This window comes from Indicator indicator, chromosome Z (genome assembly GCF_027791375.1).
Source record: "Indicator indicator isolate 239-I01 chromosome Z, UM_Iind_1.1, whole genome shotgun sequence".
NCBI lineage: Eukaryota > Metazoa > Chordata > Aves > Piciformes > Indicatoridae > Indicator > Indicator indicator.
This window is the reverse complement of record NC_072053.1, coordinates 74,341,599-74,369,119: the sequence shown is the minus strand read 5'-3', so window position 1 is coordinate 74,369,119 and position 27,521 is coordinate 74,341,599. Positions and strand designations below refer to the sequence as shown.

Here is a 27,521-nt window from a genome sequence, read left to right as displayed (position 1 = left end):
CAGGCCAGGGCAGTTCTGTTCTACTGCACCTTGCACTGATTTTGTTACAAGTATTGCTCCAACATCTGATTCTTGCTTCCTAGACGACTCCAAGAGTCAAGGACCTTGGAAAAGGCCATCCACATTTTTAAAGGTAGGATAAAGCACGTTTTTGCAGTTCTCCAGAGCAACAGCATATTTCAGTAGCTGCTTTTTAGTGTGTAAACTACGGTCCAAACTTTTATGAGATACAAACCTTAAAGGTATTTCCGACCTAAATTATTCTACGTTTCTATGTGCCTTCAACATTTTTAACCATAATATTTTCTAGCCTAGAAGCAATTACAATGCTGTTTGTCAGTCAGCACAAAAATGCATGCTGCCACAGTGACACCAAAGGCCACTGTAAATTAAATGACAATAGCATCTGAGTATTTTATTGACTTGTAACATTGCCAAGTGACTTAATTTATAAATTACAGATAATGCCTCTTGGTTTTGTTAGCTTTGCATAACTTGATTAGAATTTTCTTTCCAGTTCCATTTCTGTGTGTCTTTTTGTTAGTTTTCTTACTTGACAATCCTCTAGAGTGCATTTGTTTTCTTACTCTTCTTTTATTTGTCACTTCATCTGTTTCTAATTTCTTTTTCTTGCTCCATGTATACAGATAAGCTATTTGTCTCATCTTGTGTTAAGGGTGAAAATTTTTACAATGAGGATGGTGAAATGCTACAGAGGTTGTCCAGAGAGGTGGCAGATGCCCCATCCCTGGAAACATGCCAGGTCAGGTTGGGTGGGGCTATGAGCAACCTCATTACTGCAGAGGTGAATGAACCTTTAAATGTTCCTTCTAAGCAAAAGCATTCTGTGATTTTATAAAAATTAATCTAGTTTCCCATCTGTGCCTTCCTTGTTTTGGTTACTTATCTGTTCCCAAAATAAAGTCAATTTTAAATCTCTAATGATTTTTTAGTAAAGTTATTCAGTGCATATTATAAGACCTTGCATGTGATGGCAGCAAAACCTAGTTTCTGGGCAGGAATCTTCTTTAACTCAAAAGCAGGTGATCTCTTAATTTTTGATTTGGTTTCTGTCACTGCTAGCAAACTTGTTTCTATTCAACAAAGACAGAAGTATTAGAAAAGCTTACTCTCCTGAATAATATCCCCTTTTTTTTTTTTTTTTAAGAAGATAAGCATGAATTGTAGATATCCACAGACTCTTGAGCTACTTGGGTTTTTTAATATATAGATGTATGTATGTTGGTTTGTGTTTGGTTTTTTGTGTTTGTGGTTTTGTTTGTTTGGTTTTTTTTTTTGGGTTTTTTTTTTTTTTTTTTTGGTCTTTCTCTTCCAGACAACCAAGTGTTGATTGGGATGGTGCATCAAAATGTAAATGAAGGTATGGGTGGAAAAATTACATTTTCCAGACTTCAGGTCAGCTTAATGCATGAACTAAAGCTAAAGGAAACATCAGTGAGTATAGGCATCACTTCCTGATGAACAAAATAAATTAGTGTCTATAATACTACGAAATTCTAGATGTTTTATCCCCCTAGAATAAAAGCAGCCATCTGTTGCTTCAGAAACTGAGTTTTATTAAGTAGTTGTCATAAGTCTGTCACTGAAAAAGACTGTTTATATATAGGTTTCTTTTATTCTGTACAACCTTGCTTTACCCACTAATACATGACTTTCAATTTATTGAAACAGAGCTTTTGTATGTACAATGGCTTTGCTTTCTAAAACAGAAAACAAATGTAAAGAATTAAAATGAAGTGCTTTAAAAATGTAAAAGTAACTTGAAAGTAGTTCTTCATTGTTAAATATTATCTGCAGGGTTCTATAACATGCTTTCTGTAGGGAAATTGGTTTGCTAATGGCAATTTTTTTGTGTTGCCATCACGTAAAATAAGTCTCAAGTGTACATAATGGGACTTCCATGTAAATATGGAGATCATACAGTCTATGGTGTGTTTCCCTATTTCCACTATTGCTCTCTGTTGCTTATTTTTCTCTGTAATGGTTACTCTCTGTAGAGCTGAAGACTGGACAGTAATAATATAAATGCATTCTTTGGTGTAGAAGCATCAAGGAACAAGATTAAGATTTGTTAGAATTTGTAAATTTTTTTTTGTGAACTTTATTTTGGAGCCAGAGTGTTCATCTGTTTTGTGTACAAAATGAACCTTTTTAGTGCAGGCAAGCATATCCTCATGTTTTGTGAACAGTGTTCTCTTGGAGGAGCTCTTTATCATGGTATTAGTTGCTGTTTCACTGTGTACCTTAAAGGATTGGGAGAGGGACTCATAACACAGGACAGGGAAAAAAAAGGCAAGTATCAACAGGATGAAGTTCTCAAAACAGACAATTCAAACATTAGATAAAACTATGCCTTTGTCTAAGTGTTAGCCTGATGTTTAGCTAAAGCAATTCAACTTAAAACTGTGGATTGCCCAAAGTTGGTAACTCTGTTACCAGTATTTTATAAAGTACATGGACTTACATATTAATAAAATTCAGCAGCTGTATTTGCTTTATAGGTTTTCTTATCACAGTCACGTTTCTCAAGTGGTTTTGTGTTTGTAAGCAGAAGGGTAAGGTTAAAACTAAAGAAGTCATGCTTAGCAGTAAAATAATTTTAGTGCAGCTGTATACTTAATTCAGGGAAAATTTTATTTCACCAGCAAACTTGTGCATTCTGTTGAGATCTGGAAGAAATGACTGTTAGAAGATGTATTATTGTGAAGTAAAACTGAAGGGAAAGGTTCATTTGTTGTAACTGGTAATACTTAGGAGACTGAATAGGAGAGGAAAAGAACTTGTCCATATTTACTAAAAAGATGGAGCATTCATTTGAAAAAAGGTGCAGGTTTTCTGGATACAGGGATATATTAATGCTGTGCTGTCTCCAGTCTGAGATTATGACTTTGACCTGATTTGCATACTTATTAGTGTATTAGTAATGAAGCCTTAATCTAAAGCTTGATTTTTAAAGTAGCTAGTTTACTAATTGTTCCAACAGACGAAGCAGAGTTGGGCTGATAAGAAGCATTGCTAAGGAAGTGGAGAGGAAACAAAAAACAGATGATACAAAAAGGACAAGAACTGTGGGTATTGTAGGTGTGACCATGGTTTTCCTGCATACAACACTATACTCTCCTAGAAAATAAAAAATAACGATAATTCAGCTTGTGAATAGAAGTATTATACTCAGTTGTTGATCCTACTGCAAATCTTTTCTCTATTAGAACAAGCAGTTGCTCGAGTAATACTTAATTTATGTGATGCACACCATCACAATGACTTTTATTATTTTCCAAGCACTTGACTTCAGTGCGTAATTCTTAGAGGTTTTAGTCTTAGAATTGTGTGATTGCCTGAGAACATGAGCCTTCTTAAAAAATATTCTGTCTTTCATTGTGGAGAAAAGCTTTAAATGGGAAACAAAAAATTATAAATACTCAAAAGGCAAACAATCCAAAGCATGCGTCTTTAGGGTTTTGTGGCTGAGAACAAAAATTTTCTTTAAGGCAATTTGTAAGGATCTGAAAATTGTTAAGTTATGAAAGAATTGTGGTGTTTTTAAATAGAATGATCAGCTGAGAGGCAAATCGTTATAATAGCTTCCTGTGAATCCATAGTGGGTTTTGTATACACGAGAAGTGAGAATTTTTTTCCTCAAACATGATTTTCTTAAACTGTTATGTTTATTTCTATTATTGTGCAGAACTAAAAGCAACAAAAGTAGATATCCGTCATACTACAAGGTAGAGCTGCTGATAAACACAGTACTCTGGAATCTGATTTATGCATTTTTCTGTTTTCAGAAGGAATTAGGGTTAAAATTAACTTTACAAAGAGTGTGTTCCATATACAAATTGTGTAAGTTGTTTGTTGTTGTGAACCTGCCTGCTATTTCTTTTTTCTTTTTTTTTTCTCCTCCATGCTATTAAACTATTTCCTTTGCAAGACAGAAAAGAAATCCACAGATTGCCACACTTTCACTTTTATAATTCTGTTTTTCTTTCTTTAACCTGTTTGCAATTACCTTTGGAGCAATTTGCAAGCATCTTGCATTTTTCTTTCTTCATTTTTTCATACAGTTTTGTTATAGATCTCTTGGAAGGTAAAAATCTCTTCATAGCCTTTCACCTAAACTTGTTGCTTCCTTTATCATACTCTTTCCTGGGGTTTGCTGATGCCATATTCATAGTCATAAGCCTCATGGGTTTGTTCTGTTTCTCTTACCTGTTTTTATTTCTCAGTTTTAACCTTTAATAATAAAAAAAACCAAACCAAAATATTTGAATTTAGATTGTCCAGTTATGGCAATTCTGTTCTTTATAAGGCTATGTAAATTTTATTCTGACAAGATTCAAAAGAGCATACTGACGGTTTATGTAGGTTACTGAATGTTTACATAAACATTTTCTGAATTGTGCTCAGTAAAGTGTAAAGTGGCACAGAACTAAATACAATATGACATCATCTATCTGTATTTGTTACTTCAAGCAAAAAAAAAAATCCCTTAAGTTTAAGGCTAAGTATCTCTTACTGTACTGGCTCAACAACAGAGTTCAGAGAGTTGTGATCAGCAGTGCAGAGTCCAGTTGGAACCCTGTGGCAAATGGTGTTCCCCAGGGATCAGTACTGGGTCCAGTTTTGTTCAATATCTCCAGCAATGATCTGGATGAGGGGATTGAGTGTACCCTCAGCAAATTCACTGATATGAATCTGGGAAGGGGTGGCTGACACCCTGTCAGGCTGTGCTGCTATCCAGTCAGATCTGGTCAGGCTGCAGAGCTGAGCAAAGAGGAATCTCATGAAGTTCAGTAAGGACAAGTGCAGGGTCCTCCATCTGGGAAGAAATAACACCAGGCACCAGTACAGACTAGGGGTCATCCTGCTGGAAATCAGCTCTAAGGAGAAAGACCTTGGAGTTCTAGTAGGTACCAAGTTATCCATGGGACAGCAGTGTGCCCTTGTGATCACAAAGGCCAGTGGTATCCTGGGGTGCATTAAGAAAAGTGTGTCCAGCAGGTCTAGGGAGGGTATCTTCACCCTCTACCCTGGTGAGACCATGCCTGGAACACTGTGTCCAGTTTTAGATTCCCTAATGCAAGAGAGACAGAGATCTATTGGAGACAGTCCAATAAAGAACTATGAGGATGATTGTTGGATTTGAAGATCTCTCCTGTGAAGAAAGACTTGAAGAATTGAGGCTGTTTAGTCTTGAGAAGATAAGGTTGAGGTGTAATCTTATCAGTGTCTATAAATATCTGAGGGGTGGGTGTCAAGATGAAGGTGCCAGGCTCTTTTCAGTGGTGCCCAGTGATAGAACAAGGAGTAATGAATATAAGCTGGAACACATGAGGTTTCACTTCAACACGAGGAGACACTTTATTGTGAGGGTGATGGAGCACTGGAACAGGCTGCCCAGGCAGGCTGGGGAGTCTTCTTCTCTGGAGACTTTCAAAACCTACTTAGGTGTATTCTGGTGCAGTCTGCCTTAGATGTTCCTGCTTTGGCAGGGGGGTTGGACTCGATGATTTCTGAAGGTCCCTTCCAACCCCTAACATTCTATGGGTCTGTCATTCTGTACAGTGTTTATTTACTGTCATGTTCACACATTGAATTCCTTATTAAGAGTTAGGATGAAGGTTTTTAGTAAGGATTGTGTTGATTGTCCTAATGATTCTTAGAAAAACAAATATATTTGAAAGGGATATATTGAAGTAACTTGATACAAAACCTGTGAAAACTCATGAAGAAAACTTAAATTTTAATCTTCAAATATTTAAGGGCTAAGCTAACTAGGAAGCATAGACATTAATTTTTTAATGCTCCTGAAGTTTGTATGTAAACTATCAGAAAAACACATTACAGGAAATCATGTAGTAGTGGAGGTGCTACAAAGAAAAGCAGTAATTTTTTTTTTTTAATGCACAGTTTCAAGGGAACCTCTGCTTGTGTCATGCCTGCTTGGTCTCTGGAGCATTCTAAACTGTGTATGGATTCTTGTCCTTTAGGGTGATTTCAAGCTTTCATATGAAGTGAAAGTGTTTCATACTTTAAGAAAAAGGGTAGAGAGTTCAATGTTTGTTTCATAATTCAAAGCAGGCATGCATGTTATATGATACTTCCAGCTTTACAGAGTTGAACTTTCAGTTCAAAATATCAGAGATCTCTGACCATGAGCATTAGGGACTGAAATTCCTGCGTGGTAGTCTGTGCAGAGTTTCTTCATCTGAGGTCAGTCCAGTAAGCTTAATCTATTTGAGTTGATACTTTACCAGGATAGCTATGCAGTGGTCTGAAAACAGTTCACTCTTATTGTGGTTAAATACTTTCAGCTGATCAGTTAAATGGCCCAGGGTATGTAACTTTTCTTTTTTCTTTTTTTTTTTTTTTTATCAATTACTGTTATTTTCCATGTTACAAAAAAGGGGGAATTTTCATAAATGAAAATGCTTCTTAATAACTTTTCCTGTTGATTCAACTGTCCAGTATAAGTCTAAGTATATATTTGGAGCCCTTTTAAGTAGACTTTTGGAATCCATTGAGGTTCACTCTTAAATTTGTAAAGATGTTTGCAGTGTAACTTCCAGGAGAAGGGGAGACCGAGTATTAATTTGGGGTAACCAAGTAAACCAATAAATTTGGGAATAAATTCATGTGTGTATAAGCCCTATCAGTAAAGGTAGAAAAGGCATAATTTGGTTTCTGTATAGATCCTTCTATTCCATGTTTAAGTCCAGTGTGAAGTCCTCCAGCTTGTCTTGCAGGATATCATCATCATGAGAGAAGATGTAAAATATTTTTCCTGGGGATGCATCTCTGGCCTCCAGTTTGACAAACTGTAGTTTTAATTCATTTAGTAATAATTGTTTTTTCATTGTAATATTTGGCACTTTTAAAGGTCAGTCATAGATGTAGAATGAAAAGGGAGAGTAGTCAATGGCAGTTTATAATCCTAAACTGATTATAAAATGTTTATAGTTTATAATACAAACTATATTTTTAGAGGTCATAGTTCACTCTCCTGAGAACCAGGCTTGCATTCCCCCTTTCTACTTCCTTGCATGATCCTGAACTCCATCATCTCACACTCACTTCATCCAAGGCTGCCTCTAACCTTCACATCACCAACCAGGCCTTCTTTGTTAGCACAAGGTTGAGCACGCCTCTCCTTGTAGGGTCCTCTACCACATGAGTCACAAAGGTATAACTCTGTCTCCTGTGTCAGCCTGTACCCCTAATTCTTACCCACAGACTCTCAGCTCACTTCTCATCTGCCCCTGCATAGAGCTCAATACACTCTAGTTGCTCTTTCATGTAAAGAGCAATCCTGCCACCTCACCTTGCTGCCCATGCTTTCCTAAAAAGTACATAGCCATCCATGACAGCATTCTGGTCATGTGAGCTGTCCCACCTTGTCTCAGTAACTGCAAACAGATCACACCCCTTCGACTGCACACAGATCTCTGATCCCTCCTGTTTATTCCCCACACTGTTTGTTGGTGTACAGGCATTTCAGAGAGGGAAATGAGCACACAATTTTCACCCTAGACAGGTGGAAGCCCTTCTGATTCTCATCATGACAGGTAGCTAAGGAACTTTTCTTACTGCTCTGATTGGCTAGGGTTATTCCCCAGCTGGACAGAGTGGCTTGAGCATTGCTATTTTGGTCCCCACTCATGACATTTGTACCTGGCAGATATTTAACTGCCTTACTGTTTTAGTGAGCAGTGAAGAATAAACTCATAAAATGTGTGGAAAGTAGAGAAGGAATGCTCAGATCAAATTTAGGGCATGGGGCTGAGGTTCAGTTCAATGTCTGGTTAAATATAACCTCATTTTTTTTAAATAACAAGTGCCTAGGTTTCTAATTTCTGCTACTATAGTGAGGGATTAACATGAATTTGAAGTAGTAGGAGTAATAAAACTGACTAAATGAAGACTATTGAAAGTGCTTAAAATATTATTTCATGACTTTAACTGTCAGAGCTGCATATTTCCCCTTTCCCTGTCCTCACAGGAGAGATGCTTCAGCCCTCTGATTGTTTTTGTGGCCTTCTTGGACCTGCTCCAACAGGTCCATCTCTTTCTTGTACTGAATACTCCAGAGCTGGACACTCTGCTCCAGTGGGGTCTCACCAGAGTGGACCAGAGGAGCAGAATCATGTCCCTTGACCTGCAGTTCACCTTGTGGACTGTGAGCTCACATTTCCAGTTCAAGCTGGCTTTTGTCCCAGCATAACTGGGAAGAATGGTTGACACACCAAAAGGCTGTGCTTCCATTCAGCAAGAACTGGACAGTCTGGAGAGCTGGGCAGAGGCAAATGTCATGAAGTTCAACAAGGGTAAGTGTAGAGTCCTGCACCTGGGACTACCAACCCCATGCACCAGTACAAGTATGGGGATGACCTACTGGAAAGCAGCTCTGTGAAGAAGGACTTGGCAGTCGTGGTGGACAAGCTCACCATGAGCCAACAATGTGCTCTCTTGGCCAAGAAGGCCAACAGTATCCTGAGGTGCATTAAGAAGAGTGTAGCCAGCAGGTGGTTGGACGTTCTCCTCCCCCTCTACTCTGCCCTGGTGAGGCTGCACCTGGAGTATTGTGTCTAGTTATGGGTTCCCAAGTTCCAGGGGAACAGGGAGCTGCTGCAGAGCACCCAGTGGGGGGCCATGAAGATGATGAGGGGACTAGAGCATCTCTCTTATGAGGAGAGTCTGAGAGGCCTAGGGTTCTTTAAAATGGAAGGAAGAAGGCTGAGAGAGGATCCAATTCACATAAATATCTGAAGAAGAATGGGGCTGGGTTCTCTTCAGTGATGGCCAGTGATAGGACAAGAGGCAGTGGGTACCAACTAGAACACCGAAGCTTTCACTTAAACGTAGGGAAAAACTTATGTCCTTTAAGGTTGCTGGAACATTGGGTCAGTCTGCCCAGAGAGGTTGTGGAGTCTCCTTCTTTGGAGACCTTCAAAACCTACTTGGACACATTTCTGTGCAGTCTGATCTAGGTGTCCCTGCTTTAGCAGCCAGGTGATCCTCGGAGGTTCCTTCCAACCCCTATCATTCAGTGGTTCTGTAATTTTCATCCACCAGTAACCCCAAGTCCTTCTCAGTAGGACTGCTTTCAATTTGTTATCTCCCAGTTTATAGAAACAGAATGCACTGGCTATGAAGGGAGCTCCAGAGGTCACCCAGTCCAACTCCCCTATAGTAGGCAGGGACATCCCCAACAAGACCAGGTTGCTCAGAGCCCCATCAAGCCTGATCAAGGTTGTACTGATACCTGTGATTACCATGAGCCAGGTGCAGGGCTTTGCACCTGACCTTCTTGAACCTCATGAAGTTCACATGTGCCTGCCTTCAAGCTTGTGCAAATCTATCTGGATGGTGTCTCATCTCTCAGGTGTGCCAGGTGCACCACTCATCTTGGTGTCATCTGCAAACTTGCTGAGGGCATGCTGAATCCTCCTTTTGTCACTGATGAACTCCAGACTTGGCATGACTGTGATGGGCAGGTTATTCTGTGATGTCTTGAATTCATATTGTATGAGTTGGTTTAGTTTATTTTATACATAAGCACAGTTAAAAATGGATTGATTTAAAAATCCTCCTTATATCAAATTAAAGATGTGAAGAAGTGTGGCCAGCAGGTCAAGGGAGGTGATTCTCCCCCTCTACTCAGCTCTGGTGAGACCCCACCTGCAGTACTGCATCCACTTCTGGAGCTCCTATTACAAGAGGGATGTGGACATGCTGGAATGTGTCCAGAGAAGGGCCACCAGGATGATCAGAGGGCTGGAGCACCTCTCCTATGAGGACAGACTGAGAGAGTTGGGGCTGTTCAGTCTGGAGAAGAGAAGGCTCCAAGGTGACCTTATTGTGGTCTTTCAATATCTGAAGGGGGCCTACAAGAAAGCTGGGGAGGGGCTTTTTAGGCTATCAGGTAGTGATAGGACTAGGGGGAATGGAATAAAGCTGGAAGTGGGGAGATTCAGGCTGGAAGTGAGGAAGAAGTTCTTCTCCATGAGAGTGGTGAGAGGCTGGAATGGGTTGTCCAGGGAGGTGGTTGAGGCCCCATCCCTGGAGGTGTTTAAGGCCAGGCTGGATGAGGCTCTGGCCAGCCTGATCTAGTGTGAGGTGTCCCTGCCCGTGGCAGGGGGGTTGGAACTAGATGATCCTTGCGGTCCCTTCCAACACTGACTGATTCTATGATTCTAAGAGTTATACATTTGTAATGATGGTTTCCTGTTTAGTCTCTTTGAGCCACAGGTACATTTAGTCTTCTATTAGACCAACTAAAACAGTTGTCTAGGTGTTGAGCTTGGGGTTTGAAAGAGCTTTCATTGTGTTTTGGCTGCTGTAGAACCAGCTTAATGGTTGTCAGTGGGAAAGCAAAATCTAGGGAGCTGTCTTAGGACATGGTGGTTGAATGGTGTATCAAGGTAGGTACAGGCACAAGGCATGACTGAAGGTTGTAGTTCTGTGGTGTCACTTTTTCCCCTGTTGAAGCTGATTTAGTTCCCCCATCCCGCAGCAGCTGATTTTGTGCCACAGTAATCAGTATCTTCGGTTGTATGGATAAAGCTCTTCAGAGAGTTGGAATGCAGACTCCTGCAGCCATCTGAATCTTCTCCCTGTGTGTCTTTTTAACTTGGAGATGTTTCACTGCTTTACAGCACAATTCCACAAGTGATTTATTACTGGATATCCTAGAAATGATGAATACTTCCTGAGAATATGCTAGAACCTGTTCTAAGAGAGATGAATTACCTTTCAGATTTATGATTGACCTACAGGTTTCCTGTATTATCTGTGGTAGTAAGTTCTGGTCTTGCACTTTGTTTTAAAGTTCCGTCTGATCACCACGGTATTCTGTTGTAAATCCTCACAGTTAAATAGTGTTTGCCACAGTATCCCGGTAAAAATTTTGCCCAGAATTCAGTGTCAAATTTATCGTTCACATTTTGAATTTTGCCCAGAAATCAGTGTGAAATTTGTCACTTGCAGTTTCACATGGCAAACCTACAAAGTATCTAATGCTGTAAGTTATTGATGCAGACAGTAAAATTTAAGGTGGAAACAAATCATTTTTTGTTGATAATTACAAATTCCATGAAATGTGTGTCTTACAGTTAAGAATTTATAGATTTTTCTCACTTGTAGATTAATTCCTAGACAGCTTCTACTAATTTATAAAACTCTTGCAATTACACACTTTATAGCTTCTGCAAAAATAGTAAGTATATAGCTTGTCAAAAGGGTAGATTCTGGCTTCTGCACCAAGATGCTTATCCAAGTCTTGAGTCAACTAAAACAACTGTCAGAACCAGAAGAATTTAGCAAATTTATATTTTTCTTTTCTGAAAAAAAAATTGTGAGTTTTGTATCAATGGATATAAATTAAATATAACACTGTGAAAATACATGTTAAGTCCTTGAAATTAGCTTATCTGTCAAAAGAATAGATGTATTTGGGGCCAGGGTACTTAGTGAAACCTCCCAATAGCTACAGGTTGCTGAAAAAAGGCACCTGCTGCCAAAATTTGTACTAAAATATCAAACATTTTCGAGACTTCTTGAAAAATGCATCTTTCTTCTGTTGTATCAGTTAAAAAAAAAAAACTAAGAGCCTTCACAACTGGAGTTAAAACAGTAGTGTGTTGGGTTTTTCCTCTTCTCTCCTGTAAATAAAAGGTAGGATTGGCTTAGTAAAAGACCATCCTTAATACTTTCTATCACATATTGGCTGCACATACTTTTAATTAGCAGGATATGCATTTTACAATCAGAATATACTCTTTAAGTACTCAGTACCTGGATGCTTTATGAGGTAAGGCTGAGAGACCTGAGGCTGTTCAGAGTGGAGAAGGGGAGACTGAGAGGGGATCCTATTAATGTTTACAAATATCTGAAGGGTGAGTGCCAAGAAGAAGGGGCCAGTCTCTTTTCAGTGGTGTTCTGTGATAGGATAAGGGACAATAGACACAGGAAATTCCACCTCAATGTGAGGAAAATCTTCTTTACAGTGAGAGTGACAGAGCACTGGATCGAGCTGCCCAGAGACGTTGCGGAGTTCCCTGCTCTAGAGACTTTCAAGGCCCTTCTGGATGTGTTCCTGTGTGACCTCTCCTAGGTGATCCTGCTTTGGAAGGGAGGTTGGACTCAATGATCTCCAGAGGAGTCTTCCAACCTGTGTGATTCTCCCCACTCAACTCTCTAGGGGACTGGCCTTAGCAGTAAAGACTGAGGCAATGAAGGCATTCAATAGCTCTGCCTTCTCTGTATCCTCTGTCACCAGGATGCCCACCTCATTCAGCAGTGGGCCCACATTTCCTCTGGTCTTCTTTTTGCCTCCGGTGTACCTGAAGAAGCTTTTCTTGTAGTTCTTGACTTCCCTTGCCAAGTTTAATTCTAGGAAGCCTTAGCTTTCCTCTTTGCATCCCGACATACTGTGATGACATTCTTATATTCTTCCATAGTGGTCAGCCCCTTGCCCCATGTTCTGTAACCTTTCTTATTCCTTTTGAGTTTATTCAGTAGCACCCTGATCAACTATGCAGGTCTACTGGCTCCCTTACTTGATTTCTTACTCATTGGTATGAGTAAGATTAGGTTTAAAAACAAGTGCCATGTTTAAGTATGTCTTGAGTTAGTTCTGCTTAAGGTCCATTGTGTCCCTGCTGACTGTGGGAAGGTTGGACTAGGTGACCTTTGGAGGTCCATTCTGGCCTGAACCATTCTACGATTCCTTCCACAAATGCCAACTCTGTCTGTCTGGCTGTATTTACTCATACCTGAAAGCAATCTTGTATTGCAGAACCATAGCCTGCGGTGAGCTCATTTCTTTTCATAAGCATTCATTATTCTTGATCTTTTTAAGATGTAAACTTTAATAGGAGAAATAATAAAACAAATAGGAAGCGTAACACAACGGAATTCGGTAACATCTTGAGAGGAAGGAAAAGTGGTGTGGTTGGTATTTTTTTTTTTTTCCTGAAAAATAAGTTCACAGCAGTAGTGGATAATGTGTATAGGAAGGAGTGATCTTGGGAAGAGTAAATCAGAGGAGCTTTTGCTCTTTTACATCAAGTTTTTTCTCTGTTACAGCTTTTAATTGCAATCTTGTCTTTTATTTTTTAGGGTGGACCTGACGAGCTTCTTTCTTCTGGTGTCACTAACAGGCCTTTTACCATGAGCAGTTCTAAACTAACCACAGGTATACATATATAAAGATTGTTATCACAGTTCTTCAACAGTGTATGTTTTCTCTGTAAATGTATTTCTCGGTATTCCTTATTGTCACCATGAGCAGACTCACCAAGCCTGAACTATAATTTGACTGCAACAGTACAGCCACTGGAGTCCTTTCAATTCAGCGACAGTATTGAGGAGCTCTAAAGCTGATCAGTTGAAATGAGCAAAAAAAAAAAAAAAAAAAAAAAAGAAAAATACCCTGTTTTCTATAATTATGATCAAGCAAAGAGCTTTTTGTACATGTTCTGAAGTACCTGCTTAATTTTCCTTTAGCTGTGCAGAAAGAAATCTGTTTTGAAGTATTTAAAGATTTCAGAATTAGGGAGAAAAGCTGAATATTCTATATCAATAGGGGACATTATGTGGATTCATGATAAAGAGTTAAGCTGATTGCCTCGAGTGTCCTTGTTTCTGCTTTCCACCCTACTTCCAGAACTTGCTCAACAGCAGCACAGACAGTCCTGTGATTTGGTTTCAGGTATTTTCCTACCTGTTTTTGTCTCCAAGCAGTCTCTCCATGGGTTGAGATGAATGGTAGGGGTTTTGCAAGGGAAGGAGCAGGAAAAATGTGTTTTGCTTTGGTGGGTTTGTTTGTGGTTTGCTTTGGTGTTCTGTTGTGTGTTTTGTTTTGTAGGTTTTTTTTTCCTCAGTCAGATGTTTTCTTGATCTCTTTTACTACGTGTCTGCACAGATTGCTCTGCAGCTGTGCTGGTTTGAGGCCAGCCAGAACACCTCTTGCCCCGAAAGGGACAAAAGAATGACACACGCAAACGGATTGGAGAGTGATGGAAAATTTGAAATGGAAAAAGCAGTTGGTGAAGCTACAGAAAACTACAAACTCCAAAGCATAGTGGCAAAGAACATCCTAAAGCATACAGAACCCCCTCACAGAATTCCCAAAAGCTTCCCAATCCTCCCTTCCTCCCACCTGAGGGTCTACCCAATCCCTCAGAGCTCTTCCTTCCCCCTCCCCCCCCCCCACTAGGCAAGTCTCAGGCTGGCCAGGTCTGAGACTGCCCCCCACCCCCCTCCATTCTCCTCCCGGCATTAGGCCTAGTCAGGCCTAAGAGGCCTGAGATACCCCCCCGGCATTACCCGATAAGAGAGGACATCTCCCATGGGAGCAGAGAGGGAAGAAAGAGAAAGAGGATGACTCTGCAGATGGCTTTACAGGGCGCAGGACTTATGGGTAGAAATATGCCGTTTCCTGTGTCCATCCCCAGTGGGCAGGTACCTGGGACACCAGAGGTGTATCTCATGCAGCAGTGGCAGGGGGCACCCAGCCCAAACTGCCACATCCCACCTCTTATTTTATACCCATAATTCCTGCACCCGAAACATATCATCAGATCAGAGACAGTTCTTAGATGACATGTCTGGCAAAGTCCAGGTCCTCATCTGGGCGTCCTTCCAAAGAGTCTCTCCCTCAGGCTCAGGTCACAGTTCATTCCAGCTCTTCTCCCTCATCCTGTGGAACCTCCCAGCGACGAAGAGTTCATTCTTCTGCACGGTGAACTCTTCATGGATCCGATGGACATCCTGGCCACCTGGAAACAACCTCACAACTTCTCAATCAAACATCAATCTCCATCCACTCAAGCGGCATGTTTCCACCCCTTGGGGCAATTGAGTCAGAGCAATCAGGCTCCTCGACTCGACTCCTTCCACCCCTTGCAGGCAACAGCACGCTGAGATTTTTTTTTTTTCCAAAGCTGCACGGACCTTTCCCAAGCCCAGTGCTGACCGCTTCCAGCCGCGGCCTGAGGCTAATACGGATGCACACCGCACGCAGGCACACCGCTCCCGCTGAGCATGGGCACCCAGCCCAAACTGCCACAGCAGCAAAATTTTTTTTGGGGGGAAATGTAGTAATATATTGGATAAACAGAAAATGTTGGATAGACAGATGCAAGGTAAAGAAACTGGGTATATTTAAACAGTGTAATTGCTCAGCATCAAACCACAGCTACATATTTCTTCAAACTGCTAAATTACTGTCCAAAGACATTTATGCTCCTCCTCACTTCTTGTATTGTGAAAGATGCAGTAAGTATAATTGGTTAGCTGTAGTTTTAGACCAGAAAAAATGTTCAAAGTGAGAGAAAGCTGGGCCTGCTTCCTTGAGGATTTACTTTCAACTTAGGTGGGCTTGAAGTATTAATGGCCCATGGCTACATAAATTAACAAGGTAAAGTAGATTAACTAACTCATAAGAGAGATGATTGTCTGCCAGAAGTGTTTTTGAAATTGTTGAATTTATAATAAGGGTCAAATCAAATGACCTCTTGCTAAGCATCCGAACACTTCCTTGCTATATTTCTGATAGAGAATAATGGGCAAGAAGAATCTGAGGACCTTACTTGAAGATTATTTATTTTTTATTTCTTTGACTTGCTCATGTCAGATTGTTCATACTTCTGCTGATCAATTCAATGTGATGTCCAGAGGCTTCTTCTTGACCTGAAGCAGTGTCAGCTTTATAACTCAGTAATCTGACAGCTGAAATATATTTCAGAGCTGAGTAGATGGTATTGTTGTGAGAAGAAACCAGCTGGCAAGGCATATAAATTTGTTGGGTACAAGTGACTGTTAAGAATTACCAGTTCAACCACTGATCCTTCATAGTGAATGTCTAAATGATATTAAACTGTGAAATAAGATGGATGTGTTTGTCTCCTAAGAAACCCAACCCCTCTCTAATTCTCTTTGATAACTGTATATTTGATTTTGTGTTTGTATAATCCGTATTGAGATTCATCTCTTTACCTAGTACAACTGTTTCACCTGCAGCTTTTTTGCCTTTTTATCTTTTTTTTTTTTTTCCTAAAATATGTTTTGGGATTTCTTCATGTGAAGCTCCTCACCTGGGAAATATTTTTGTGTCAGTCATGAATCATGATTGTAATGAACTTTTTAACACTAGGCCCTAAATGTCACTTTGTTCATAAGGCTTCTCTTCTTTGAAAGCTTTTTTTTGGGGGGGAGGCCAGATCAGCTAGAGATAACATGTGCTTGCTAATGGGTAGATAGTGAAAAAGTGGATGCACATTGTATATACACAGGCTGAACCTGTTCTGGCAAGCACTGTCTTTTTTGGCTGAATGCCTGACCTGAATTCTCCTGTAACACTCAATTAAGATGTAGAGAGAAAATGCTGTGCTTGCCACTTAGCTACATCTCATCTCCACCAAGAATGAGTCAGAACCCAAAAGGCATTGCCCCTGTGAGAAGCTGTTATTTTAAAGGCACAGTTCCTGCTAGATTTCATTTCTTGCTTTCTTTATTCAAGCTGTCCTTGACTTAGTAAAGTCAAGGACGTTCTGTGCATTTCGAACCTGAAAAGCAGATTTAACAAAATAGGAGAGGTTGTTAGGCTTTAATGGTACTACATATCCTGTCATGGGTTGGTGGTGATACGTGTTCACAGAGTTTCTGCATATATGAAAGTCTTGTCTCCAGCAAATGTGACACATGGTCACATTTTTCAGAATGCACACAAGAGCACATGATGCCAAGACCGACACAGTCTGTTTTGCAGATGGAGGAATTAGGTACTCTGTGTAATGAACTTGGAGTTACACTTAAAGATTCCTATAAAAAATTACTTGTGTGAACCTCTTCCTAGCTTTAGACTGTGCTGAAAACCTACAGCAAAATCTCACATTATTTACTAAGCTCCTACAAATATTTGTTCCTAATCTCTTTGGAAGGCTAAATGCAACACATGAGGTGTTAAGGCTATTTCTCTTGCTAGAGTGAAGCTGTTTATAGCATATAAGTAAAAAAAAAAACACTCCACAATTTCTGTCAAATATGCTTTTCTCTCAGTTCAGGATATTTTTTTCATCAAGTCTCATAAGATTCTGTAGCTTATTTTTAGCAGAATCTCTTACTGGGATCTATAGTTTGGCTTATAACTTAAAGTAGTAAAAGTGAAATCACCATTGTGATAACTTCTTGAATTAAATGCCTGTTCCAGGTGTGGTGTTCTGCTTAAAAGTGCTCACAAGGACTCCTGATTCATCTCCTTGATACATAACTGTCGGTCACTTAGCTGTTACAGGATACAAGCAGGCATGTGTTAAAAAAACAGGTGGAAGGTACAAAGTGGAAGACTTGAGAATCTCTATAGATTTTGCGCCTTGCTGTTGTCTGTCGTTTTCAAAGACTTTATGGGACAGTGGGCTTTCTTTTACAAATCTAAAAAATCTATTTGAGAGAGCAATTAATTAAGAAATGTACCACACAGGAAGACTAGTTAGTAATAGAGAATAAACAGGAAGTATTACCTCCAGGTTACTACCTTCCCCTTTCCTGATTAATCAACATTTTATAAACATTTTACATGGGTGTTTGGGAAGAAGGTATTGGCCTCTCTGTCTGTAACACTTAGAAAAACAGAAGCAAACACACAAGGAAACAAACCAGCCCAAACCAAAGCAAACCAAACACATCACACACTCCTCTTGCACTGGAAATTTGAAACATCTGAAGGGTTCTTCTTAAACTGTCCTTTGGTTATATATGAACTGACCTTAGGATTCACAGAGCTATAGATCAGCTGATGTCAGTGCTAAGACACTAGTCTCTGTCTTAGGTTTTGCTATCTATACTGTTCAATAAGTTTGTCTTGTTTGCTTGTCCATCCCTCTCATTAAAATATTTCAGATGGTGGGAATAAGAAGAAATCTAAGACGGAGAGAATGCCCCGCATCCCTTCACGTGTCCTTCATCTTTGCCAACTTCCACATGATGTTACTAATGCAGAAGTCGTTTCCTTAGGCCTCCCTTTTGGCGAAGTAACCAACGTCTTGTTGCTAAAACGGAAAAATCAGGTATGTCATTTTCAGTGCTTCAGTTTTAAGTGCAGGGCTGTAGATGTGGTGCATGCTGTGACCCTTTTGGTGTTGCATTTGGCTGAAATGACTGCAACAATGTATAAATATTTCATTCAGAGATCAAGAGTTTAGTATTTGCAAATGTGAAAGGATGTCTTGATATTGAAATTTTTAGTATGCTTCTGGATTAAATTATGGTCTGTAACTAGTTAATTATATTGCTGAACATTGTATCCACCTCATGTAAGAATACATAGATGATAAAGAACTATGCTGTCCCTGTTGATCACAGAATACATCCACTGGGAACAGACCTCAAAAATCGAGTCCAACCCTCGACCCAGCACTGAAGGGTCAACACTAAACCATGTCCCTAAGTGTCAGGTCCACATGCCACTTAAACACCTCCAGGGGTGATGACTCCACCACTGCCTTGGGCAGACCATTCCAGTGTTTGAGAACCCTATCAGTGATTAAATATTTTCTGACATCTAGCCTGAGCCTCCCCTGCTGCAGCTTGAAACCATTTCCTTTAGTTCTGTCGCTTGACACCAAGGAGAAGAGGCTGGCCCCCTCCTGGCTCCAACCTCCCTTCAGGTAGTTGTAGAGAGCAATGAGGTCTCCCCTCAGCCTTTTTCTCTCCGGACTGAACAGCCCCAGCTCCCTCAGATGCTGCTTGTAAGCCATGCTCCAGGCCCTTCACCAGCCTTGTTGCTCTTCTCTGGACATGCTCCAGCATCTCAATGCCCTTCCTGTAGTGAGGGAGGCAGATCTTGAAATAACCTGCCCAATTAAATAATTAACATGCATGCCCATTTTTAATGTGAAACAAATCACTTAGTTTTTTTTGCTAATCCTTCTAGATGTGATAGGGTAGTTCACATCATCAATAAACTCTGAAATCCTAAAAATAGTAGGTAATAATTCAAAAATTGTTGAGAGTACTGAGATGGGTTAACATAATGCCCAAATTGAATGGCATTTATTGTCCTGTTCCTACTTTTTCCATCAGTGTTTGTATCTGCTGCCTAGCTAACAGCGCTTGGGTTCAGGAATCTAATCAGTTCATTAGCAGTGTGGTACTGTTAACAGCATTGCTTCCAATATGTCATTCTTATTCCACCTTTTTTTTAATAACTTAAAGTTTTTACACTCTAAGTACAATAAGATCAGATCAAATATCCTCATAAACACATACACACAAATGCATTCTAATACTGAGCAAATCAGTACTGTACTTCCACATGGTCTTTTTCCAGTGAGAGTGGAATTGAGAAGAAATGGTGCTTTGAGGATTTATTCTTTCCTGTAAACAAAATAACACTGAAAACTGCTATGTATTGGTTGTAGGCATTTTTGGAAATGGCTTCTGAAGAAGCTGCTGTTAATATGGTGAAACACTATACTCCTGGTGGGCCTATCCTCCGCCGTCAGCCTATTTATATTCAGTATTCTAATTACAAAGAACTCCAGACCAGCCATCTACCTGTAAGTATGTTATTTCCATTTTGTAAGATGGAGTTGCACATGAGTTGTGTACTGGGTGTACTGGGTTTGGCTGGAATAGAATTAACTTTCTTCATAGTGGCTTTTGACTCTTATATAGCATCAAGGCCTTTTCTGTTTCTCATACTGCCCTCCCTGTGTGAGTGTAGAATCCTGACTGAGAGAAGGGGTATCCCATAACATATGTGGGATATGCTCAGCAGTAAAAGCTGGGAGAGGAATGAAGGTGGGACATTCAGAGTTATGGCATTTTCCTTTCCAAGTAACTGTTACCTGCTTGCCTGGAAATGGCTGAACACCTGCCTGCCAAGGGGAAGTAGTAAAGGAATTTTCATTTTGCTTTCCTTGCACATGTAGCTTTTGCTTTACTTGTCAAGCTGTCTGTATCTCTAGCTATGAGTTTTATCACTGTTACACTTTTGATTCTCTTCCCCATCCTTCCTGGGATAAATGACTGAGCAGCTCTATGGCACTTCAGTCCATGAAGTGACATGAGTCAATAAATGGACTACTTTCCCCTACACAAAGAATCAAATTCTGATAAATATTGTTCCTATCTGTTATCTAAGTAGTAACTTCTTTCAGACAGGAACTTTTCAGTATCTATAAAATTACAGTGGAGGAGCTTAAGCTCAAGAATGGTTCACCCTGATGAGCTGTAAACCAAGGGAAGATGGCAGGAGGGCTGCTTGGATGAACAAGGACCTCCTGACTGAATTCAGAAAGAGGCAGAGAAAGACAGAATCCCACTAATGTCCCAAAATGCCAGGCCAACATGGTTTTTTAACACCTCCTGTGATAGTGCCTCTACCACCGCCCTGGGCAACTTATTCTAATGCCTGACCATTTTTCCTAATATTCAATCTAAACCTCACTTGAGGTGCAACTTGAGGCCATTTCTTCCTGTCCTATTGCTAGGTAGCTGGGAGAAGAGATGAACCCCCACCTCACTACAACCTCCTTTCAACAAGTTGTAGAAAGCAATGATTTCTCCCATCAGCCGCATCTCCATACTAAACAATTCAAGTTCACAGAATCACAAAAACATTCAGGTTAGAGAAGACCCTCGGGATCACCAAGTCCTACTGATAACCCTACACCACAAGGTTCACCCCTAAACCATTTCCCCAAACACCACATCCAAATGACTTTTAAATACATCCAGGGTTAGTGACTCAGCCACCTCCCTGGGCACCACTTTCCAAAGCCTGACCAGTCTTTCCATGAATTTTTTTTCCCAATGTCTGGTCTAAACATACCCAGTTGCAGCTTGAGACCAATCCCTCTTGTTCTATCACTTACTGCCTGTGAGATGAGACCAGCATCAGCCTCAGTTACCTCAGTTGCTCCTGGTAAGACTTGTTGTCTAGACTCTTCACCAGCTTCATTGCCCTTCTCTGGATATGCTCCAGCACATCAATGTCCTTCTTGTAGTGAGTGGCCCAAAACTGAACACAGTATTCAAGGTTTGGCCTCACCAGTTCTGAGTACAAGTGCCTACTTCTGCTGGCCACACCATTCCTGATGCACGACAAGATGCTGTTGACCTTCTGACCACCTGCACACTGCTGGCTCATGTTTGTTTGCCTGTCAGCCAGCACCCCCAGGTCTTTCCCTGCTGAGCAGCTTTCCAGCCATTCTTTCACAAGCCTGTAGCATTACATGGGTTTGTTTTGACCAAAGTGTGGGACATGGCACTTGGCCTTCTCAAACCTTGTACAGCTGACCTTGGCTCATTGGCTTAGCCTGTCAGGGTCCCTTTGCAGAACACTTCTTCCTAGCTTAGTGTCATCTGCAAACTTACTGAGGGTGCAATCAATCACTTGGTCCAGGTCATTGATAAAAAGGTTAAAGAGAACTTGTGCCAAAACTGAACCCTGGGGAACACCACTTGTGACATGCCATCAACGGGATTTAACTCCATTCACCACCACTCTTTGAGCCCAGCCGGACAACCAGTTTTCACCTGGTGGAGCATCCACCCATCCAAACCATCTGCAGTCACTTTCTCCAGGCACATGCTGTGGAACACAGTGTCAAAGGCTTACTGAAGTCCAGGTAAACAACATCCACAGCCTTTCTCTCATCCACTAGGCAGGTAACCTTTTTTGTAAAATATGGTATTCACCAAGCAGGACCTGCCCTTCGTGAGCCTGTGCTGACTGGGCCTCATTACCCAGTTGCCATTCATGTGCTGCATAATGGCATTCATGATGACCTACTCCATTGCCTTCCCTGTCACTGAGGTCAGACTGACAGGTCTGTAGCTCCCTGGATCCTCCTTTGGGCCATTCTTGTAGATTGGTGTCGTGAATTCCAGCAGCTAGGATCTCCCTGGTTAGACAGAAGTGGTTTGGTGAGCACGTCTGTCAACTCTCTCAGTACCCCTATGGTGCCTGCCATGCAGTCTCATAGACTTGTGTATGTCTAAGTGGTCCACCTCCTTTGGTTACGGGGGTTTCATTCTGCTCCCTATCCCATCTTCCAGCTCAGGGGGCTTGGTATCCAGAGAACAATTTGTCTTATTAATTAAGACTGACGCAAAGAAGGTATTGAGTACCTCAGCCTCTTTCTCATCCTTGACCACTTTGTTTTCCCCCTGCATCCAACAAAGGGCAGAGATCCTCCTTAGTCCTTTTGTTGCTAATGTATTTGTAGAAGCATTTCCTGTTCTCTTTAACAGATGAGGCCAAATTATTTTCCAGTTGGGCTCTGGCCCTTCTGATTTTCTCCCTGCATAGCCTCATGACAACCTTGTAGTCCTCCTGAGTGCCCTGCCCCTTCTCCCAATGACCACAGACTCTCCTTTTCTCCCTATGCTGCAACCAAAGCTCTCTATTCATCCAGGCTGGCCTTCTTCCCCACCAACTTGTCTTTCAGCACATGGGCATGCTCTGTTCCTGTGCCTTTAAGACTTTCTTCTTGAGCACTGTCCATCCTTCCTGGACTCCTTGACCTTTGTCCAGCAGTCTCTGAAAGAGGCCAAAGCCTGCTTAATGGAAGTCCCAGGCTGCAGTTCTGCAGCCCCCTCTTTGCTTCAACAACTGAGAACTGTCATTTCATGATCCCTGTGCCTGAGATGGCCCCCAAGCATTGCATCAACCCCATGTCCTCTATTCACAAACTGCAGGTCCAGCTGGGGGCTCTCCCTAGGTGGTTCCTCACCGACTCTGTCAGGAATTTAGCCTCCACACAGTCCAGGAACCTCTCGGACTGCTCTCTCTCTGCTGTGTTAAATTTCCAGCAGACATCAAGGAAGCTGATGTCCCCTATGAGAACAAGGGCTGGTGATCATGAGTCTGCTCCTAGATGCTTTAAAGAATATATTATCTGTGTCTTCATCTTGATTGGGTGGTCTATAACTGGCTTCCACCAAGATATCTGCTTTATGGGCCTTCCCCCTGATTCTTACCCATAAACACTCAACCTTATTGCAACTATCATTAACCTCAATACAGTCAAAGCACTCCCTGACATACAGGGACATGCCACCACTTCTCCTTCATTGCCTGTCTCTTCTGAGAAGTTTGTAGCCATGGCCTTTCTTTGGCCACTATATCATAGTTCTCCTCATGCACATTGGCCTCCAGATTCGATTGTTTGTTTCCCATGCTGTGTCCCTTAGTGTAGATACACTTTGGTGTAAAGATCTTGCCACCTTTTTGCAGGGATGAGTCCTAAGTCCTACCTGTCTGTTCTCGGGCGCTCCTGTGATTGCCAATTCATCAATAACCCTGATGTCTTTACTGCCACATGGGTCTCCATTCCCTGCCTCCACTGATATGGACAGAATAACAGACCTTACTGGAACATAATCCCTTGAGTATTGCTGTGGTTTAAAGCTCATTCATTGAGCCATGAGAGCTCCTGTGCTAGGATTCTTTTTCATTGCCACCCAAAATCTTTTTGGAGACACCAGACTTGGAGCCAGTTATTGATCTGCTGCCTCCTCCTGTTTATTCCCTCATCACTCCCTGCAACTGGGGGAATACAGGAGAACACTGCTTGTGCTCCCAGTCTCTAAACTAGTTGTTCCAAGGCCCTGAAGTCTCTCTTCATTGCCTTTGGACTTCTTGTTATTAATTTGTGACTGCCTACTTGAAAGATCAGCAGTAGACAGTGGTCTGATGGCTGCGCTAGGGAAGGAAACTCTCTCTTCACATCACTAACCCAGGTCCCTGGCAGGCAGCAGGCTTCCTGAAGACATGGGTCTGATCTGCCTTCAGAATGTGAGTTACCTATGACAATGACTCATCTTTTACTTGTTACTGAAGAGGTTTTGATACGGAGTGTAGGCTGACTAAACCTCAGCAACTCCTCCAGTCTGGGTGAACCACCATCCTTGTCATCATCTGCTTCTCCTTGCAGAGCATTCTGTCTGTTCTGCAAAGGCAGCTGGGAAGGTGGGGTAGTTATTGGGGAGACTCCCAGCAGAGGCTGTTGGACTGGGCAGAAACTTGCTGCCATTGCCTGCTATTCTCTTTGGCTCTTTCCTCAGCCAAGATTGCTGGATTGTTGTTTGTTTGTTTTAATCTGCAAAACCAAATAAAATAACAAGAAGGTATATGCAACAGCCTCAGGAAAACTATACTCATACTTGCAAATAAGACTTTTTGTATCTGTATCTCAGAGTATTTTTTCAACCCAGTGCATTATCAGTTTAGGAAAGATGTTGAATTGCTGGAGCATGTCCAGAGAAGGGCAACGAGGCTGGTGAGAGGCCTTGAGCACAAGCCCTATGAGGAGAGGCTGAGGGAGCTGGGACTGTTTAGCCTGGAGAAGAGGAGGCTCAGGGGAGACCTCATTGCTGTCTACAACTACCTGAAGGGAGGTTGTAGCCAGGAGGGGGTTGGTCTCTTCTCCCAGGCAACCAGCACCAGAACAAGAGGACACAGTGTCAAGCTGCACCAGGGGAGGTCTAGGCTGGAGGTGAGGAGAAAGTTCTTCACAGAGAGAGTGGTTGGCCATTGGAATGTGCTGCCCAGGGAGGTGGTGGAGTCACCATCCCTGGAGGCGTTCAAGAGGGGATTGGACGTGGCACTTGGTGCCATGGTTTAGATAGGCATGAGGTGTAGGGTGACAGGTTGGACTCGATGATCCTTGAGGTCTCTTCCAACCTTCTTGATTCTATTCTATTCTATACTGATTTTCATTTTCTATAAACTCAACCTTGTGTACTTAATTTTTTTTTCCCCACTTAAGACTCTTACACTTGCACTTTATCTAAATTTTAGAGGCTTTAGCAGAGCAGCTAAACACTGCATTCCAGACCTGGAGCGCAGGCTCAGGCCTGAAGTACAGATTGTTGTGCAGGGTTATGTGTTTCTGAAACAGAGTAACATCTTTACCCTGTGTTATGTTTAGTCTATCTTTCAAGGAAACAAAGTTACTGAAAGATGACTTTCAGTCGCAACACTACATTTAGAAGAGGTCAATGCTCCATAGTGCTCTCAGAGGCAGCCTGAACTTCTTTGAGGAAAGTCCATCAAAAGAAGTGTGTAGTCTTCCAAAGTCCCAGTGAGGACTGAGATTTAAAGGCGTTTTTTGTGGGTGCTAGCTTAGCTTAGGAAAAAGAGCAAGGTGTGAATCTTTAAGCTTATCCCAAGCAAAACTTAGTTCTTGAATGGAATGAAATCCTAATAAAGTAGAGAAAAAAAAATAGCTTTTCATGCACTGACTAGTTGTCATCATATCGATTTGCTGAAAAATCGCTAGAATGACAAAACCTTAGTGAATTAAAGCAAAATTGTGTCTGTGAGGCATTACAAAGTGGTAACAGTTTAACTAAAAGTCACATTTCTGCGAAAGGATAATCTGACTTCTTTCATGGGAGGGTGAAGGGAAGAGAAGCATATGATTTACCTAATAACTAACACAGCATTTTCATTAATAATCAGATAAAAGGAATTTTTTTAAAAAAGTTGCATTTGCAATGCATTTTATATCCTTTTGTTTGTAAGAGAACTTTGCTTAGATATGAGTAGTTGGTGTGTATGTAAGTAAATTGTGATCTCTGCTGCATCATGATTTTAGAAAGGCCAAGCTGCATTGCAAGCTGTGAAGTCTGGACACTTGGCTGCTACAAGTGCTCTGGCTGCTGAAGGTGGGCGCAATCCAATTCCAGGTGCTGTCCTTCGAATCATTGTGGAAAACCCCTTCTACCCAATTACTATAGAAATGCTGCATCAGGTAATGAGGGTTGCTGAGAAAAAAACAAAAACATCAGAAATAGTTAAAATCTGTTCAAATGTTGGCATTTTAAAAAAGTACCTGATGATCCTTAACCATTTGAATGACTGTCACTTTAAAATTATTTGATGCAATTTAAGGATTTAGGCTTAAATCAGTTTTTTTTTTAAAAAAATCTGAGTAAACAGAGCTGCTATATTCAGCTTTTCACTATGTCTTTCACTTGTTCTAGGTCCTTGGTGTCTGTGGAAGCTTGAAGTGTTATATCTAATTTGTGTCCACATGATGAACTAGTGAAATCTTGATTGTGAATGAATTTGTGGACCAATATCTTAGAACTCTTTTTACCAAGTAACTTTTGTAGTCTGAAGTGTATTTTAGGGTTTCATATTAACTTCTATAATTTGATATGAGCAATGTAGTATACAAGTGGCGTTGCTTAGACAAATGTTTTTGATTGGTCATCAGCTCTTGCACTGCCATTTACTTTTACTCTCTGAAGGCATGGAATAGTGGTGGGCTGTAGCTATGAAAGACATGACCGTAAGTCCTGCTAAGTGTTATGCTATGATGATGAGAAGTATAAGTTGTAAAACCAATACAAGACTATTTCTTTGTGCCTGAAGGATTTGTTGGTATTTTTTTTCCAGATATTGCAAAAGTGTTTAATACTTGAAACTTTTCTAATTAGTAGCAAATTTGTGCAATAAAAGCCATGCTCCACGCAGAATTTTCTTGAATTCGTGTGATACAAAATAATTGGAGTGCTTTCACAAGACCCTGAAGTCCTGGAAGATTTTTGCTGTTCTACTGGCTCTCAGACAATAGTTGATTGTTACTAATAATGTATTTTTTCTCTTAACTCGTAGTATTTCCTCTCTATATATATCTCCCCCCACCATGATACTGATTAAGCGGTATACTATCTGCCACTGATGTAACAATTTGCCTCATCTAAACTTTTGCTTGTATCCATGAGTTCTGTTCACTCATTGACCTCATACAATATACTATGTCAGCTGTTTAAGATTGTTAGTGTACCTAGAATAATCTGAGAACAAACCTTCTGTGGCAATGGGAGCTCTACTAGTTTGATAGTGCACCAGCAATTCCTGGATATATTCCTGTGGGGGTTTTGGTTTTTTTCTGGGTTTTGGTGTGGTTTTGCCTTCTCCCCGTCCCCTACCCCCCCCCTCCCCCCCAAGTAAGCAGGCAGTGGAAGAAGAAATTCATGTTAGTTTACATTAATTGGGTTAATGTTTACTTCAGTGCAGCAGAATTCTGCTTGCAGTCTTTGAACTGCCCAATGGCTCTCACTCGACTACTTTTGCAATAGGTCTATTAAATGAAGCAACATTTGAAAAGGGAATTTATTTGGATTTTTTAAAAGGGGATGATTGTCTCTAATCAGAGCAGCACTTTGTGACAGGTAGCTGCAAAATAACTTCATTTTATAAGTGTGGTAAGGGTAACAGAAATAGAGATTTTCACTGTTAAGTGTCGCATTGCATGGAAACCTAGTACACAGGCTGTCATGCAAAACTTCATAGAATCCTAAAATGGTTTGGGTTGGAATGGACCTCCAAAGGTCATCTAGTCCAACCCCCCTGCAGTGAGCAGGGACCCTCCTCCACAAGATCAGGTTGCCCAGAGCCCTGTTGAGCCTGACCTTGAATATCTCCAAGGATGGGACCCCAAGTACTTCTCCAGGCAAACAAAATCTACTCTTCTCTA

General features: G+C 41.1%; 1 protein-coding gene across 1 annotated transcript in view; it reads left to right on the top strand.

The window, feature by feature from the left end:
- The first annotated feature begins 13,149 nt into the window (after positions 1 to 13,149).
- Positions 13,150 to 27,521, top strand: part of PTBP3 (polypyrimidine tract binding protein 3) — a 32,100-nt gene continuing 17,728 nt past the window's right edge. Inside the window, exons 1-5 of the mRNA XM_054397625.1 lie at positions 13,150 to 13,216; positions 17,923 to 18,089; positions 19,443 to 19,580; positions 22,602 to 22,610; positions 25,632 to 25,787. Coding sequence (XP_054253600.1) covers positions 13,192 to 13,216; positions 17,923 to 18,089; positions 19,443 to 19,580; positions 22,602 to 22,610; positions 25,632 to 25,787 — 495 coding nt within the window. The 5' untranslated portion in view covers positions 13,150 to 13,191. The remainder of the gene's footprint in view (positions 13,217 to 17,922; positions 18,090 to 19,442; positions 19,581 to 22,601; positions 22,611 to 25,631; positions 25,788 to 27,521) is intronic.